This window comes from Ostrea edulis, chromosome 7 (genome assembly GCF_947568905.1).
Source record: "Ostrea edulis chromosome 7, xbOstEdul1.1, whole genome shotgun sequence".
Classification (NCBI taxonomy): domain Eukaryota; kingdom Metazoa; phylum Mollusca; class Bivalvia; order Ostreida; family Ostreidae; genus Ostrea; species Ostrea edulis.
Window position 1 is genome coordinate 6,511,071 of NC_079170.1, and position 16,441 is coordinate 6,527,511.

At 34.7% G+C, this 16,441-nt stretch overlaps 1 protein-coding gene and 1 long non-coding RNA gene across 2 annotated transcripts; one reads left to right on the forward strand and one right to left on the reverse strand.

Annotated features, from left to right (window-relative positions):
- The first annotated feature begins 88 nt into the window (after window positions 1–88).
- LOC125655842 (splicing factor 45-like) lies at window positions 89–15,397 on the forward strand. Its single transcript, XM_048886366.2, has 13 exons — window positions 89–233; window positions 2,188–2,257; window positions 2,729–2,802; window positions 3,044–3,136; window positions 10,261–10,472; window positions 11,147–11,289; window positions 11,502–11,558; window positions 11,860–11,929; window positions 12,137–12,288; window positions 12,937–13,010; window positions 14,677–14,775; window positions 14,907–14,979; window positions 15,114–15,397. The coding sequence occupies exons 2-13, from the start codon at window positions 2,194–2,196 to the stop codon at window positions 15,221–15,223; spliced, it is 1,221 nt and encodes a 406-aa protein (XP_048742323.1). The 5' UTR covers window positions 89–233; window positions 2,188–2,193; the 3' UTR covers window positions 15,224–15,397.
- On the reverse strand, window positions 15,346–15,927 carry LOC130047757 (uncharacterized). Its single transcript, XR_008796567.1, has 2 exons — window positions 15,509–15,927; window positions 15,346–15,397 (listed from the first exon to the last, which is right to left on the reverse strand). It is a non-coding gene; the product is annotated as an uncharacterized LOC130047757 (long non-coding RNA).
- Between the last annotated feature and the right edge of the window lie 514 nt (window positions 15,928–16,441).

Here is a 16,441-nt window from a genome sequence, read left to right on the forward strand (position 1 = left end):
CATTCATCTGATGCATTAAATCAGAAAATGTTTCTGTTGATTTTTTTCAGTAGAGCAAGATATAACAAGGGTGCCTATGTTTCTATTCCTTGAACGAGTTATCTATATATTGTTTGCATTCGTCTGTCTGTGTGTCGCTTCATCAACACGATTTTGAGCTCGAATTTGCGCCTCAAAGTATTCTTGGCACAGTATTGGGAAGATATTAATTATTTTTAGGTGTTTTCATATTGGTAAGACTATGGCAATTAATATATTGTAGCCCCTACCGTTAGAGCGAGCACAGCCTCATGTGCCTATGAGTGGGCCCAGAAAGTTTCATTGTATGGAAATTTTTAACTTTAACAGTGTTTAACAGGGGGCAAATTAATACTATGTAGATCTAGTATTTTAAAACTGCAAGTGCATATGAATAGGCAGATGTACTCATTTCCTAGTCCATAGTTAGTAGATTAGGACCCTATACCCCATATAGCAATGACGAATTATTTCAGTTGTAATTCAACACCATCAGGTCCAGTCCGAAGACTATTTCTACCTCTACTTATAGCTACCTAGGTAAAAACCTACTCCAGGTAGCTATTTTTACCTACTTTTTCCTTTACTTGCATTTCGTGGCCAAACGCAGGAACGGCGCAATATGGTCAGTGTGAACCAAATTTCTTGATTCACTTGCACTGACAATGAATACCACAAAATTATTGGACAAAAAATGATTACTTTCTAAGTAACCTTTCAAATTTGCATCAATAACTACCCCCAGTTCCATTTTTAGGAGCTTAGGATCAAAGCTACGTGATAAGAAGGCTAGAATGTCTTACAAATCTGTATTAATTTTAAAGTTTACCTTCATGCATTTTACATTAAAGGTTTTGGGGCGATTTTTCATGCATTTCCTCTACATTCTCCACCCTCGTAAAGTATTCAAATTTACACTCCGAATTTTGCTGTGCACATGCACAACGTGATACATAAAACGACTGACCTGTTTAAAAGATGCACCTTAATTATTATTCATTTATATTTTTAAAAACAGAAAAAAAGTAGGTAGAAGTAGGTACTTTGAGTAGGTTTAAATACCTAGGTAGCTATTAATAGCTACGTAGGTAGAAATAGTCTTTGGACTGGACCTGACCATATATCAGCATTCACATAAATAATAAATAGTAAATTTCTACATGTTTAACTCCCCTCCTATTGTTTTCATTGTTGTAATACATGTAAATATTTTATTTACATTGAAATTTATTTACAAGTCTTAACAGGGGTGGAATTTTTTTTTTTTTTTTTTTTTCACATGCTCAAGTCCAGGACTTGAGGAGTTTGACAAGTCCCACTTTTAAATATTCAAGTCTAGCTTTGATTTAGAAATTTGTTACTGTTTTTATATTACATCATCAAATGGCTAAATAAAAACTGTATTTAATTTTCAATCTTTTTATTCAAATTGGCATCTTCAGCAATCTCTCTTGCAAGAAATAAAAGAATATAGAGTTATAAACTTTAACTTGTTAAGATATTTTATTCTGAAATGCTGTCATTTTTATTTTCGTTCATCAATTAGTCATACAATAATAGGCAAGTCCCTCAGACTTCCTGCATTTCTAATTGCGGAGTTTGAATACAGAATTTGCCTGTCCCGGACTTCTGGCATGAAGAATTTTTAACTCCTGCTTGAACTACTCTTGAAACTGTCTCAATTTAATCACTATATTAATATTATTCCATGTCAAATGTTTTCATAAATGTGTGTACAATAAAAAATTTCTCTTTCATAGTTAAATGGCACAATTGATTTTCATCGTCATATGCTTGCATACTAATTATGCTAAATCTCTTATTTAGATATGCCAGTGCTTCAGGTGTATTAATTGTAATGTCAAAATGCAGAGACGGTTTTTTTCTTACTACAGTTGAACTTTAGTATCGAGAACATCGATATCTCGAGTACCATAGATATATCAAAGTGAGTTGGAAGTCCCAACTGGATTTTCTCTAGGCCACAATATTTTAAAATTCTCGGATATCTCAAATTTTTTCTCTGCACCATCGAATTCGAGATGACGAGGTTTGACTGTATTTTCACATGATTTAATGAACTTTCCTCTATCAGTGTGTAGCTTAACACTGAAGTATAGTGGTATTGGTATAGTTAAACAGTTAGATCTATTACATTTTATTTTTCAGACAGAAATGTCTTTGTATGATGGTTTAGACATTGATAAAGAAGATGGTGGCAGCACAAAACCAGTTGTTGGTATGTAAAGTTGTAAACAGTGACCATTAAATGGATTTCTATGCTCATATTCATAATTTTGAAAATCTCTTTTTCACCACACTTACAGTGTATGTTACGTAAAAATTATAAACATTGAACATATATCTCTTAGTAACTGTTGGTGTTTAATGGTACAAGTGTGCAATAATGTGCATGTACATCACCATCTTCGCTAGCCAAGGTTTACGGTCCACTCCCCTCCCATAATGGGGAGCGGAGTGGACCGAAAACCTTAGGCTAGCGAAGATGTTGCATCACATTGTTATCCAAACTGTTAGCGTACAGTGTATATACAATGTATATATGTGTTTGATATGTGTGTGTATGGACATACATTAAAGACAAGGTGGACAAGAAATGTTTTGTTTTGCTGTTACAGTTGTATCACCATGACTACTCCAATACTAATTCTCCTCGGTGGATAACTCAATGTTTGTTGTTAATTTTCAGCTGGCTGGTCATCAAGCTATAAACTTCTTCAGTCACAACTCCAGGCCAAGAAAGCTTCCTCTTCACAAAGCAGGGTGAATTCTTTTTGAGACTCCCTAGTTTTTTGGTGTTTTTTTTTTAATATATGTAATTTTTTAAAAAAATATATGATGATTCTGTGAGCAACACTGCAATTCTATTTCAAATGAATAAAATAATTTTCAATGAAACCATTATTTGTCATAGGCAAAAACAATATTATTGTTTTCCTTTTTGCATGTAAATATTTACTTAGGCTTTGTTAATGCATTGCTAATTACTCATTCTGTTTCACAGAAAAGCAGACATGGAGCGGCAACTTTGGCCCCTGTTATGGACCTCAAGAAATCCAACGACTCAGAAATCTACTTTAACCAAATCACAGGGAGGGTAAGGCAATGACAAAAGCAATAAAAAATCTGACAGTTTATAAACATATACAATGTATAGGTTAAGGCTGTAATAAAAATGGATCAAAAACTAGTAGAGTATACAGTGAAACTCGTCATGATAAGACTAGCTCTCATCACCACCTTACAATGATACACAGAGATATAAGACTCTCATCATTACCTTACAATGATACACAGAGATATAAGACTCTCATCATCACCTTACAATGATACACAGAGATATAAGACTCTCATCATCACCTTACAATGATACACAGAGATATAATACTCTCATCATCACCTTACAATGATACACAGAGATATAAGACTCTCATCACCTTACAATGATACACAGAGATATAAGACTCTCATCATCACCACCTTACAATGATACACAGAGATACAAGACTAGCTCTCATCATCACCTTACAATGATACACAGAGATATAAGACTCTCATCATCACCTTACAATGATACACAGAGATATAAGACTTTCATCATCACCTTACAATGATACACAGAGATATAAGACTCTCATCATCACCTTACAATGATACACAGAGATATAAGACTCTCATCATCACCTTACAATGATACACAGAGATATAAGACTAGTTCTCATCACCACCTTACAATGATACACAGAGATATAAGACTAGCTCTCATCACCACCTTACAATGATACACAGAGATATAAGACTCTCATCATCACCTTACAATGATACACAGAGATATAAGACTCTCATCATCACCTTACAATGATACACACAGATATAAGACTCTCATCATCACCTTACAATGATACACAGAGATATAAGACTCTCATCACCACCTTACAATGATACACAGAAATATAAGACTCTCATCATCACCTTACAATGATACACAGAGATATAAGACTCTCATCATCACCTTACAATGATACACAGAGATATAAGACTCTCATCACCACCTTACAATGATACACAGAGATATAAGACTCTCATCATCACCTTACAATGATACACAGAGATATATGACTCTCATCATCACCTTACAATGATACACCGAGATATAAGACTCTCATCATCACCTTACAATGATACACAGAGATATAAGACTCTCATCATCACCTTACAATGATACACAAAGATATAAGACTAGCTCTCATCACCACCTTACAATGATACACAGACATATAATACTCTCATCATCACCTTACAATGATACACACAGATATAAGACTCTCATCATCACCTTACAATGATACACACAGATATAAGACTCTCATCATCACCTTACAATGATACACAGAGATATAAGACTCTCATCATCACCTTACAATGATACACAGAGATATAAGACTCTCATCACCACCTTACAATGATACACAGAGATATAAGACTCTCATCATCACCTTACAATGATACACAGAGATATAAGACTCTCATCACCTTACAATGATACACAGAGATATAAGACTCTCATCATCACCTTACAATGATACACAGAGATATAAGACTTTCATCATCACCTTACAATGATACACAGAGATATAAGACTCTCATCATCACCTTACAATGATACACAGAGATATAAGACTCTCATCATCACCTTACAATGATACACAGAGATATAAGACTTTCATCATCACCTTACAATGATACACAGAGATATAAGACTCTCATCATCACCTTACAATGATACACAGAGATATAAGACTCTCATCATCACCTTACAATGATACACAGAGATATAAGACTAGTTCTCATCACCACCTTACAATGATACACAGAGATATAAGACTAGCTCTCATCACCACCTTACAATGATACACAGAGATATAAGACTCTCATCATCACCTTACAATGATACACAGAGATATAAGACTCTCATCATCACCTTACAATGATACACAGAGATATAAGACTCTCATCATCACCTTACAATGATACACAGAGATATAAGACTCTCATCACCTTACAATGATACACAGAGATATAAGACTCTCATCACCACCTTACAATGATACACACAGATATAAGACTAGTTCTCATCACCACCTTACAATGATACACAGAGATATAAGACTCTCATCATCACCTTACAACGATACACAGAGATATAAGACTCTCATCATCACCTTACAATGATACACAGAGATATAAGACTCTCATCATCACCTTACAATGATACACAGAGATATATGACTCTCATCACCACCTTACAATGATACACAGAGATATAATACTCTCATCATCACCTTACAATGATACACAGAGATATAAGACTCTCATCATCACCTTACAATGATACACAAAGATATAAGACTAGCTCTCATCACCACCTTACAATGATACACAGAGATATAATACTCTCATCATCACCTTACAATGATACACACAGATATAAGACTCTCATCATCACCTTACAATGATACACAGAGATATAAGACTCTCATCACCACCTTACAATGATACACAGAGATATAAGACTCTCATCATCACCTTACAATGATACACAGAGATATAATACTCTCATCATCACCTTACAATGATACACAGAGATATAAGACTCTCATCACCTTACAATGATACACAGAGATATAAGACTCTCATCACCTTACAATGATACACAGAGATATAAGACTCTCATCATCACCTTACAATGATACACAGAGATATAAGACTTTCATCATCACCTTACAATGATACACAGAGATATAAGACTCTCATCATCACCTTACAATGATACACAGAGATATAAGACTCTCATCATCACCTTACAATGATACACAGAGATATAAGACTTTCATCATCACCTTACAATGATACACAGAGATATAAGACTCTCATCATCACCTTACAATGATACACAGAGATATAAGACTCTCATCATCACCTTACAATGATACACAGAGATATAAGACTAGTTCTCATCACCACCTTACAATGATACACAGAGATATAAGACTAGCTCTCATCACCACCTTACAATGATACACAGAGATATAAGACTCTCATCATCACCTTACAATGATACACAGAGATATAAGACTCTCATCATCACCTTACAATGATACACAGAGATATAAGACTATCATCACCACCTTACAATGATACACAGAGATATAAGACTCTCATCACCACCTTACAATGATACACAGAGATATAAGACTCTCATCATCACCTTACAATGATACACAGAGATATAAGACTCTCATCACCTTACAATGATACACAGAGATATAAGACTCTCATCACCTTACAATGATACACAGAGATATAAGACTCTCATCATCACCTTACAATGATACACAGAGATATAAGACTTTCATCATCACCTTACAATGATACACAGAGATATAAGACTCTCATCATCACCTTACAATGATACACAGAGATATAAGACTCTCATCATCACCTTACAATGATACACAGAGATATAAGACTTTCATCATCACCTTACAATGATACACAGAGATATAAGACTCTCATCATCACCTTACAATGATACACAGAGATATAAGACTCTCATCATCACCTTACAATGATACACAGAGATATAAGACTAGTTCTCATCACCACCTTACAATGATACACAGAGATATAAGACTAGCTCTCATCACCACCTTACAATGATACACAGAGATATAAGACTCTCATCATCACCTTACAATGATACACAGAGATATAAGACTCTCATCATCACACTACAATGATACACAGAGATATAAGACTATCATCACCACCTTACAATGATACACAGAGATATAAGACTCTCATCACCACCTTACAATGATACACAGAGATATAAGACTCTCATCATCACCTTACAATGATACACAGAGATATAAGACTCTCATCATCACCTTACAATGATACACAGAGATATAAGACTCTCATCATCACCTTACAATGATACACAGAGATATAAGACTGGCTCTCATCATCACCTTACAATGATACACACAGATATAAGACTCTCATCATCACCTTACAATGATACACAGAGATATAAGACTCTCATCATCACCTTACAATGATACACAGAGATATAAGACTCTCATCATCACCTTACAATGATACACAGAGATATAATACTCTCATCATCACCTTACAATGATACACAGAGATATAAGACTCTCATCATCACCTTACAATGATACACAGAGATATAAGACTCTCATCATCACCTTACAATGATACACAGAGATATATGACTCTCATCATCACCTTACAATGATACACAGAGATATAAGACTCTCATCACCTTACAATGATACACAGAGATATAAGACTCTCATCACCTTACAATGATACACAGAGATATAAGACTCTCATCATCACCTTACAATGATACACAGAGATATAAGACTTTCATCATCACCTTACAATGATACACAGAGATATAAGACTCTCATCATCACCTTACAATGATACACAGAGATATAAGACTCTCATCATCACCTTACAATGATACACAGAGATATAAGACTTTCATCATCACCTTACAATGATACACAGAGATATAAGACTCTCATCATCACCTTACAATGATACACAGAGATATAAGACTCTCATCATCACCTTACAATGATACACAGAGATATAAGACTAGTTCTCATCACCACCTTACAATGATACACAGAGATATAAGACTAGCTCTCATCACCACCTTACAATGATACACAGAGATATAAGACTCTCATCATCACCTTACAATGATACACAGAGATATAAGACTCTCATCATCACCTTACAATGATACACAGAGATATAAGACTATCATCACCACCTTACAATGATACACAGAGATATAAGACTCTCATCACCACCTTACAATGATACACAGAGATATAAGACTCTCATCATCACCTTACAATGATACACAGAGATATAAGACTCTCATCACCTTACAATGATACACAGAGATATAAGACTCTCATCATCACCTTACAATGATACACAGAGATATAAGACTCTCATCATCACCTTACAATGATACACAGAGATATAAGACTTTCATCATCACCTTACAATGATACACAGAGATATAAGACTCTCATCATCACCTTACAATGATACACAGAGATATAAGACTCTCATCATCACCTTACAATGATACACAGAGATATAAGACTCTCATCATCACCTTACAATGATACACAGAGATATAAGACTCTCATCATCACCTTACAATGATACACAGAGATATAAGACTCTCATCATCACCTTACAATGATACACAGAGATATAAGACTAGTTCTCATCACCACCTTACAATGATACACAGAGATATAAGACTAGCTCTCATCACCACCTTACAATGATACACAGAGATATAAGACTCTCATCATCACCTTACAATGATACACAGAGATATAAGACTCTCATCATCACCTTACAATGATACACAGAGATATAAGACTATCATCACCACCTTACAATGATACACAGAGATATAAGACTCTCATCACCACCTTACAATGATACACAGAGATATAAGACTCTCATCATCACCTTACAATGATACACAGAGATATAAGACTCTCATCATCACCTTACAATGATACACAGAGATATAAGACTCTCATCATCACCTTACAATGATACACAGAGATATAAGACTGGCTCTCATCATCACCTTACAATGATACACACAGATATAAGACTCTCATCATCACCTTACAATGATACACAGAGATATAAGACTCTCATCATCACCTTACAATGATACACAGAGATATAAGACTCTCATCATCACCTTACAATGATACACAGAGATATAATACTCTCATCATCACCTTACAATGATACACAGAGATATAAGACTCTCATCATCACCTTACAATGATACACAGAGATATAAGACTCTCATCATCACCTTACAATGATACACAGAGATATATGACTCTCATCATCACCTTACAATGATACACAGAGATATAAGACTCTCATCATCACCTTACAATGATACACAGAAATATAAGACTCTCATCATCACCTTACAATGATACACAGAGATATAAGACTCTCATCATCACCACCTTACAATGATACACAGAGATATAAGACTCTCATCATCACCTTACAATGATACACAGAGATATAATACTCTCATCACCTTACAATGATACACAGAGATATAAGACTCTCATCACCTTACAATGATACACAGAGATATAAGACTCTCATCACCTAACAATGATACACAGAGATATAAGACTCTCATCATCACCTTACAATGATACACAGAGATATAATACTCTCATCATCACCTTACAATGATACACAGAGATATAAGACTCTCATCACCTTACAATGATACACAGAGATATAAAACTCTCATCATCACCTTACAATGATACACAGAGATATAAGACTCTCATCATCACCTTACAATGATACACAGAGATATAAGACTAGCTCTCATCATCACCTTACAATGATACACAGAGATATAAGACTCTCATCATCACCTTACAATGATACACACAGATATAAGACTCTCATCATTACCTTACAATGATACACAGAGATGTAAGACTCTCATCACCACCTTACAATGATACACAGAGATATAAGACTCTCATCATCACCTTACAATGATACACAGAGATATAAGACTAGTTCTCATCATCACCTTACAATGATACACAGAGATATAAGACTCTCATCACCTTACAATGATACACAGAGATATAAGACTCTCATCACCACCTTACAATGATACACAGAGATGTAAGACTCTCATCACCACCTTACAATGATACACAGAGATATAAGACTCTCATCATCACTTACAATGATACACAGAGATATAAACCTTCAAAAAACCCAAACAGATAGTCCATACAAAATAGCAAGTAGGACATGTGTGAAAGAAAATAGCCTAATAAAAGAAAATAGCCTAATAAAAGAAAAAAAAAATGCATCATATCTTAAGGTGACAGTGTCCATGACTTAAATGCACTTGTAGATTTTTGTCTCAGGTGATAGAATTGTGATTTTTGATACATGGATTCCAGTTGAGATGGTAATTAGAAAATATACAGACATATATTATTGTCTGTGGAATTTACAAAAAACAGGGAATGTTGTTTCTTTCTCTATGGAAATTTTGTTGTTTTATTTCATAAGATTGAGAGAAGTCCCAGAGTATCGCCCAATGTGGGAAGTTCCCCCTTCATTCCAGCAGACCCAGTTCCCTCTCTGACAGGGGTGGCAGATGAATATGAGCCCCTCAGACCCAATGATTACGAGGACTTTGTCAAAAAGAGGAAGGAACAGCGGCAGAAGGAGAGAGAAGAGGACTTGAGAAGGAGGGATCCAGACGAGGACCGACATTCGAGGTAAGTAGGAAAATCAGAACTGTACGTTTCAATGTAAGCTGAAATAAAGTGCTTAAAGTTACAAAGAAAAATATCTATACAATACACTGAACATGTTACGTGAAAGACAACCTGACGTGTAAGAATTTGTTATCGGAAACAGAATACATTGTATTGGTATGTAGAATGAACAGATCGGGCTCCAACAGGGAAAGATGAGAAAGATTTAGAACAGTCATTTTTTGCACAATTTCAATTCATTAATGGACATTTATACAGAATAGAAAATTAAAATTTACAAGGTTTTATTCTTATGCTTCTGAGATTGAAGATTGGACGGCCTATTGTATTTGGTCTGCTTGTCTTTCTGTTTCTTTATCCTTCTGTCTGTCAACAACTTCGAGAAGGAGGTTAGGTTTTCATGTTTGCATCACAGGTTTGTGCAATGTAAAGCTTGCCCGGGATCATCTTTGGGTTCACAGACAAAAGAGTGTGGTCTCTTACTAAAAATAGAAATGACAAAAGTCCACAATAGAACTTCGCCATTATCAGATACTTTGTGTTTAACAAGCACACCTTATTTATACTGCTACCCCCTCTTAGTAAAATTAACACTGGCAACAATAGCTTCAGTCCTGTCTCAGACTTTCATTTTGCCAAATTTTGTTCAGATATCACATTTGCAATTATTGTAGAAAGCGTAGAGATCGAGACAGAGATCGGGATCGAGACAGAGATAGAGATGGTCATGACAAGAGGGGAGGAGGAGAAATGGAGAGAGCGCAGCGAAGGCGAGACGAGGAAGAGGAAGATGATTATGAGAAACCACGTAAACCAAGTCAGTGATAGTTATTAAATCATGCTTAGATAAAATCATATTTTTTTAAAAATATTTTGACTGTTTACATTATCACCACTTTGTCAATGCACAAGAGAAATATATGCATTCAAAAGATGTCTCACAGATTCTATCCCTGTCAATAACGTTATGGTGATCCTGATTGATGGATTGTTGTATCACATGTCAGACTTTCATTGGCTCATTAACAGGTGGTGGAGCGGCCATAGCCCCGCCTACATCCCTTATAGAGGAGGATCTGCCTGGTGGTGAGTAGTAACGTCTCGGGAGGTACATGTATTATGATCAAGGTGCTGTTTTACAAAAGCACTTATGACTAAGATTGAAAGCAATCAATTTCTTGTAATTCTCTTTCCTGACAGGGTTAGAGGACCAATTTGAAATTTTGGTCTTGGACAGAAAGTTGTTTTGAAATATAGGTACTCTTTAATATCAATGTACATGGTACATGTAGGCAATGAAATCAGAACAGAGGCAGTTGTAAGTGTTAGATGTGCAGTATTTTACACCCAGAAGTTGTCTAAGTAATGCATTTATTCTCATTCACAGATCAAGGTGCATCTCCCATAATGCCCAACAGGTCCAACTCTCCACCAATGGGCTACACCATAGGATTAGGGTAAGTTTTCCCGCCTTCCTGGGCGTCTCGTCTCCACTAAGTGTTTGCTGTCAGCTCCTGTCTTTATGAGGGGAGGAATGAATTGTAAACACCTGGCCATTTTAAGTTCATAATTATTAGAATGTTTTGGGTTTTTTCATATTCAGTGAGGAAAAGGTTAAACAACTCACAAAGATATTATTATTTTTTGTCATTTTGTTATTTCAGAGGATCTGTAGCCTCCAAAATCATGGCGAAGTATGGCTATAAGGAGGGGCAGGGGCTGGGGAAATCGGAGCAGGGGATGAGCACGGCCTTGTTTGTGGAGAAGACGAGCAAGAGAGGGGGAAAGATCATCCACGAAAAGGATCTACCCAAAAGTAAGTATAAAGACTCAAAAAGCTGTAACAGTAATAAAGTTCATAATATACCTACTCAAAAGTAAGGATAAAGACTCAAAAAGCTGTAACGGTATAAAAGTTCATTATATATCTACCTAAAAGTAAAGGATAAAGACTCATAAAGCTGTAACAGTAATAAAGTTCATAATATGCCTACCCAAAAGTAAGGATAAAGACTCAAAAAGCTGTAACAGTAATAAAGTTCATAATATACCTACTCAAAAGTAAGGATAAAGACTCAAAAAGCTGTAACAGTAATAAAGTTCATAATATACCTACTCAAAAGTAAGGATAAAGACTCAAAAAGCTGTAACAGTAATAAAGTTCATAATATGCCTACCCAAAAGTAAGGATAAAGACTCAAAAAGCTGTAACGGTATAAAAGTTCATTATCTATCTACCCAAAAGTAAGGATAGACTCATAAAGCTGTGTGTAACAGTATAAAAGTTGATTATCCATGAAAGGGTTATCTGAAGTGAATGATACTGCTTGGAAACAAAAATTCTAGAGGAAGTAATCAGTCATTAATCTTGAATATTTATTGTGGTTTGTAATTTCATGATTTTGAAAATACATGTAAGCTGATGAAATGAAATTAAAATTGTTTCCTTTCATGTAATCAACAGTAGTTGAACCACCCAAGGAGGCTGCTTCCAACACTAATTTAATGAAGAATCCATCAAAGGTTGTTTTATTAAGGGTAAGTTTGCAAATTGAAATAATTAATCATATGAAGCCTGGCAATGACATACAGTGTGTAGACATGTAAATACACATGTTAAAACATGACATACAATGTGTAGACATGTAAATACACATGTTAAAACATGACATACAGTGTGTAGACATGTAAATACACATGTTGAAACATGACATACAGTGTGTAGACATGTAAATACACATGTTGAAACATGACATACAGTGTGTAGACATGTAAATACACATGTTAAAACATGACATACAGTGTGTAGACATGTAAATACACATGTTGAAACATGACATACAGTGTGTAGACATGTAAATACACATGTTAAAACATGACATACAGTGTGTAGACATGTAAATACACATGTTAAAACATGACATACAGTGTGTAGACATGTAAATACACATGTAAAAACATGACATACAGTGTGTAGACATGTAAATACACATGTTGAAACATGACATACAGTGTGTAGACATGTAAATACACATGTAAAAACATGACATACAGTGTGTAGACATGTAAATACACATGTTAAAACATGACATACAGTGTGTAGACATGTAAATACACATGTTAAAACATGACATACAGTGTGTAGACATGTAAATACACATGTTGAAACATGACGTACAGTGTGTAGACATGTAAATACACATGTTGAAACATGACGTACAGTGTGTAGACATGTAAATACACATGTTGAAACATGACATACAGTGTGTAGACATGTAAATACACATGTTGAAACATGACATACAGTGTGTAGACATGTAAATACACATGTTGAAACATGACATACAGTGTGTAGACATGTAAATACACATGTAAAAACATGACTTACAGTGTGTAGACATGTAAATACACATGTTGAAACATGACATACAGTGTGTAGACATGTAAATACACATGTTGAAACATGACATACAGTGTGTAGACATGTAAATACACATGTTGAAACATGACGTACAGTGTGTAGACATGTAAATACACATGTTGAAACATGACGTACAGTGTGTAGACATGTAAATACACATGTTGAAACATGACGTACAGTGTGTAGACATGTAAATACACATGTAAAAACATGACATACAGTGTGTAGACATGTAAATACACATGTTAAAACATGACGTACAGTGTGTAGACATGTAAATACACATGTTGAAACATGACGTACAGTGTGTAGACATGTAAATACACATGTTGAAACATGACTTACAGTGTGTAGACATGTAAATACACATGTAAAAACATGACTTACAATGTGTAGACATGTAAATACACATATTAAAACATGACATACAGTGTGTAGACATGTAAATACACATATTAAAACATGACATACAGTGTGTAGACATGTAAATACACATGTTCAATCCTGTTGTTTTTATCCAATACCAAGTTCTTTCTTGAATTTTCATCAAAAATACTTAAAGACTGTCTTGAGTATTTTCTTATACAGTGTTACAGTGTAACAACAACAACCCCCCCCCCCCCCCCTAGCCTGTGTAACATAATATTTTATTTGTCATGATCCAAATGTTGTGTAATATGCCAATGTTGATGAATGAGAATGGTAAGAATGGTAATGTGTGTATTAGACCAGCAAGTTAATTAACGTCTTCATCATTGAAGTATTTCTGGGGGCTTATTTCAGAACATGGTCGGACCAGGAGAGGTGGACAAGGATTTAGAACCAGAAACGGCCGAGGAATGTACTAAATATGGGAGGGTCATCAAGTGCGTTATATTTGAGGTATGTGTGTTCAGGCTTGCTGTCTGTAAGGATGACTGCCAATGATTTGAATTAAAATTGCATAAAACTTTTTGAGATAGGTCAAAGGTATCATAGTGTGTACATATTTGACTGGAATTATCTTACTTTAGATTCCGCATGGCGATGATGAAGAGGCGGTCCGAATATTTGTGGAGTTTGATCGGATTGATTCAGCTATCAAAGGTAAAGTGTATGCTGATTTTGATGTGTAAATCTTTTTATATCTACATATCACAAGTAAAACACTGAAATAAGATTCTGAACTCAACATTAATCTATCCCACTATTCATTTTGTAATAATTTTGTTCTTTCACAGCGATCATCGATCTGAATGGCAGATACTTTGGTGGCCGAATTGTGAAAGCGTGTTTTTACAATCTGGACAAATTCAGAAGACTGGATTTAGGTGGTGAAATTGACCCTTGACCTTTGCATCATTGTGTCACTTCCCATTCTGTGAATTGACATATCTATAATTACATCATGTTCATTGATTGTGTGTGAAGAGATGTACGGTTTTGTCCTGTGTAGATATAAGGACATGATGGACACACGGAATATAACTGTACATGATTGTCACAATTCATAAAGGGAATATAACTGTACATGATTGTCACAATTCATAAAGGGAATATAACTGTACATGATTGTCACAATTCATAAAGGGAATATAACTGTACATGATTGTCACAATTCATAAAGGGAATATACCCGTACAATGTATCTTTGTCAATTACAAGTTTCACATGTTGCAATATTACATGTGACGTGTGTATTCACGTATGTACTGTCCTTGTACATACACGTACATAGTGTAATTTAAATAAAATCAGGCAGTCCTTTCTTTCAAGGAAATGTGTTAATGTTCATGCATTTGTCTGAAAGAATTTCCAAGAACTTTTGAGTACTTTCATGATTTATTTTGTGTTGAATTAAATCAGCATTATAATTATGCATGTATATGTATGTATATTGATTCAATTTGATTACAGTATTGTCCAAGTCAGAATAAACAAAAATATCAATTTAAGCTGCATTGTATGTATATTTTTATTTTGGTGTTTGATTTGAAGTTTTGCAATTGTCAGTAAAATTCAACGCAGCAAAATAAACAAGTCATGTGACTTTTATACTTCAGTGATTTATACACGCACTGTGTCCCATGCTATCAGTGCTGGGATGATGTGTTGGCCATACTATTTTACATTTATCATGACAGACTTCTTGTAATATGGTTCCATCTACCCTCAACACTCATTTTGATGCATAAATAATAAAATCCCACAAATCATAATAAGTTAGGGATTTGTGCATTTCATTATTACATGTATTGTACCAAAGGTGTCAGAAGTTCGAAATATCAAAACTTTAATTTTTAAAGTTTTAAACATACAAGTTGAAATTGGTCCATTTTCTTGTGAAATCTGAATGTGTTAAATGCACAAGAATTTGATAAAAATTTACACAAATAGATTTCCTTCAATAGCAGAGAAAAAGAGAGTGTATAGTTTGGTTTAGTATAATAGAATGCATCGTCGGAAACCCATGGTTGGGGGCACTTTTAGGTAAAAGAAGTGCGACAGACAGTGATTTTCAGACAATGAATAGAACATACATGTATGAATTTGAGGATTTTTAATGAAT

Bases quoted from the DNA above. Each gene is read 5' to 3' on its own strand.
- LOC125655842 (XM_048886366.2), top strand. From the start codon at position 2,194: ATGTCTTTGTATGATGGTTTAGACATTGATAAAGAAGATGGTGGCAGC. The intron at 3,137-10,260 runs GTAAGGCAATGA...TTATTTCATAAG, and splicing joins TTAACCAAATCACAGGGAGG to ATTGAGAGAAGTCCCAGAGT. The intron at 12,289-12,936 runs GTAAGTATAAAG...TGTAATCAACAG, and splicing joins CGAAAAGGATCTACCCAAAA to TAGTTGAACCACCCAAGGAG.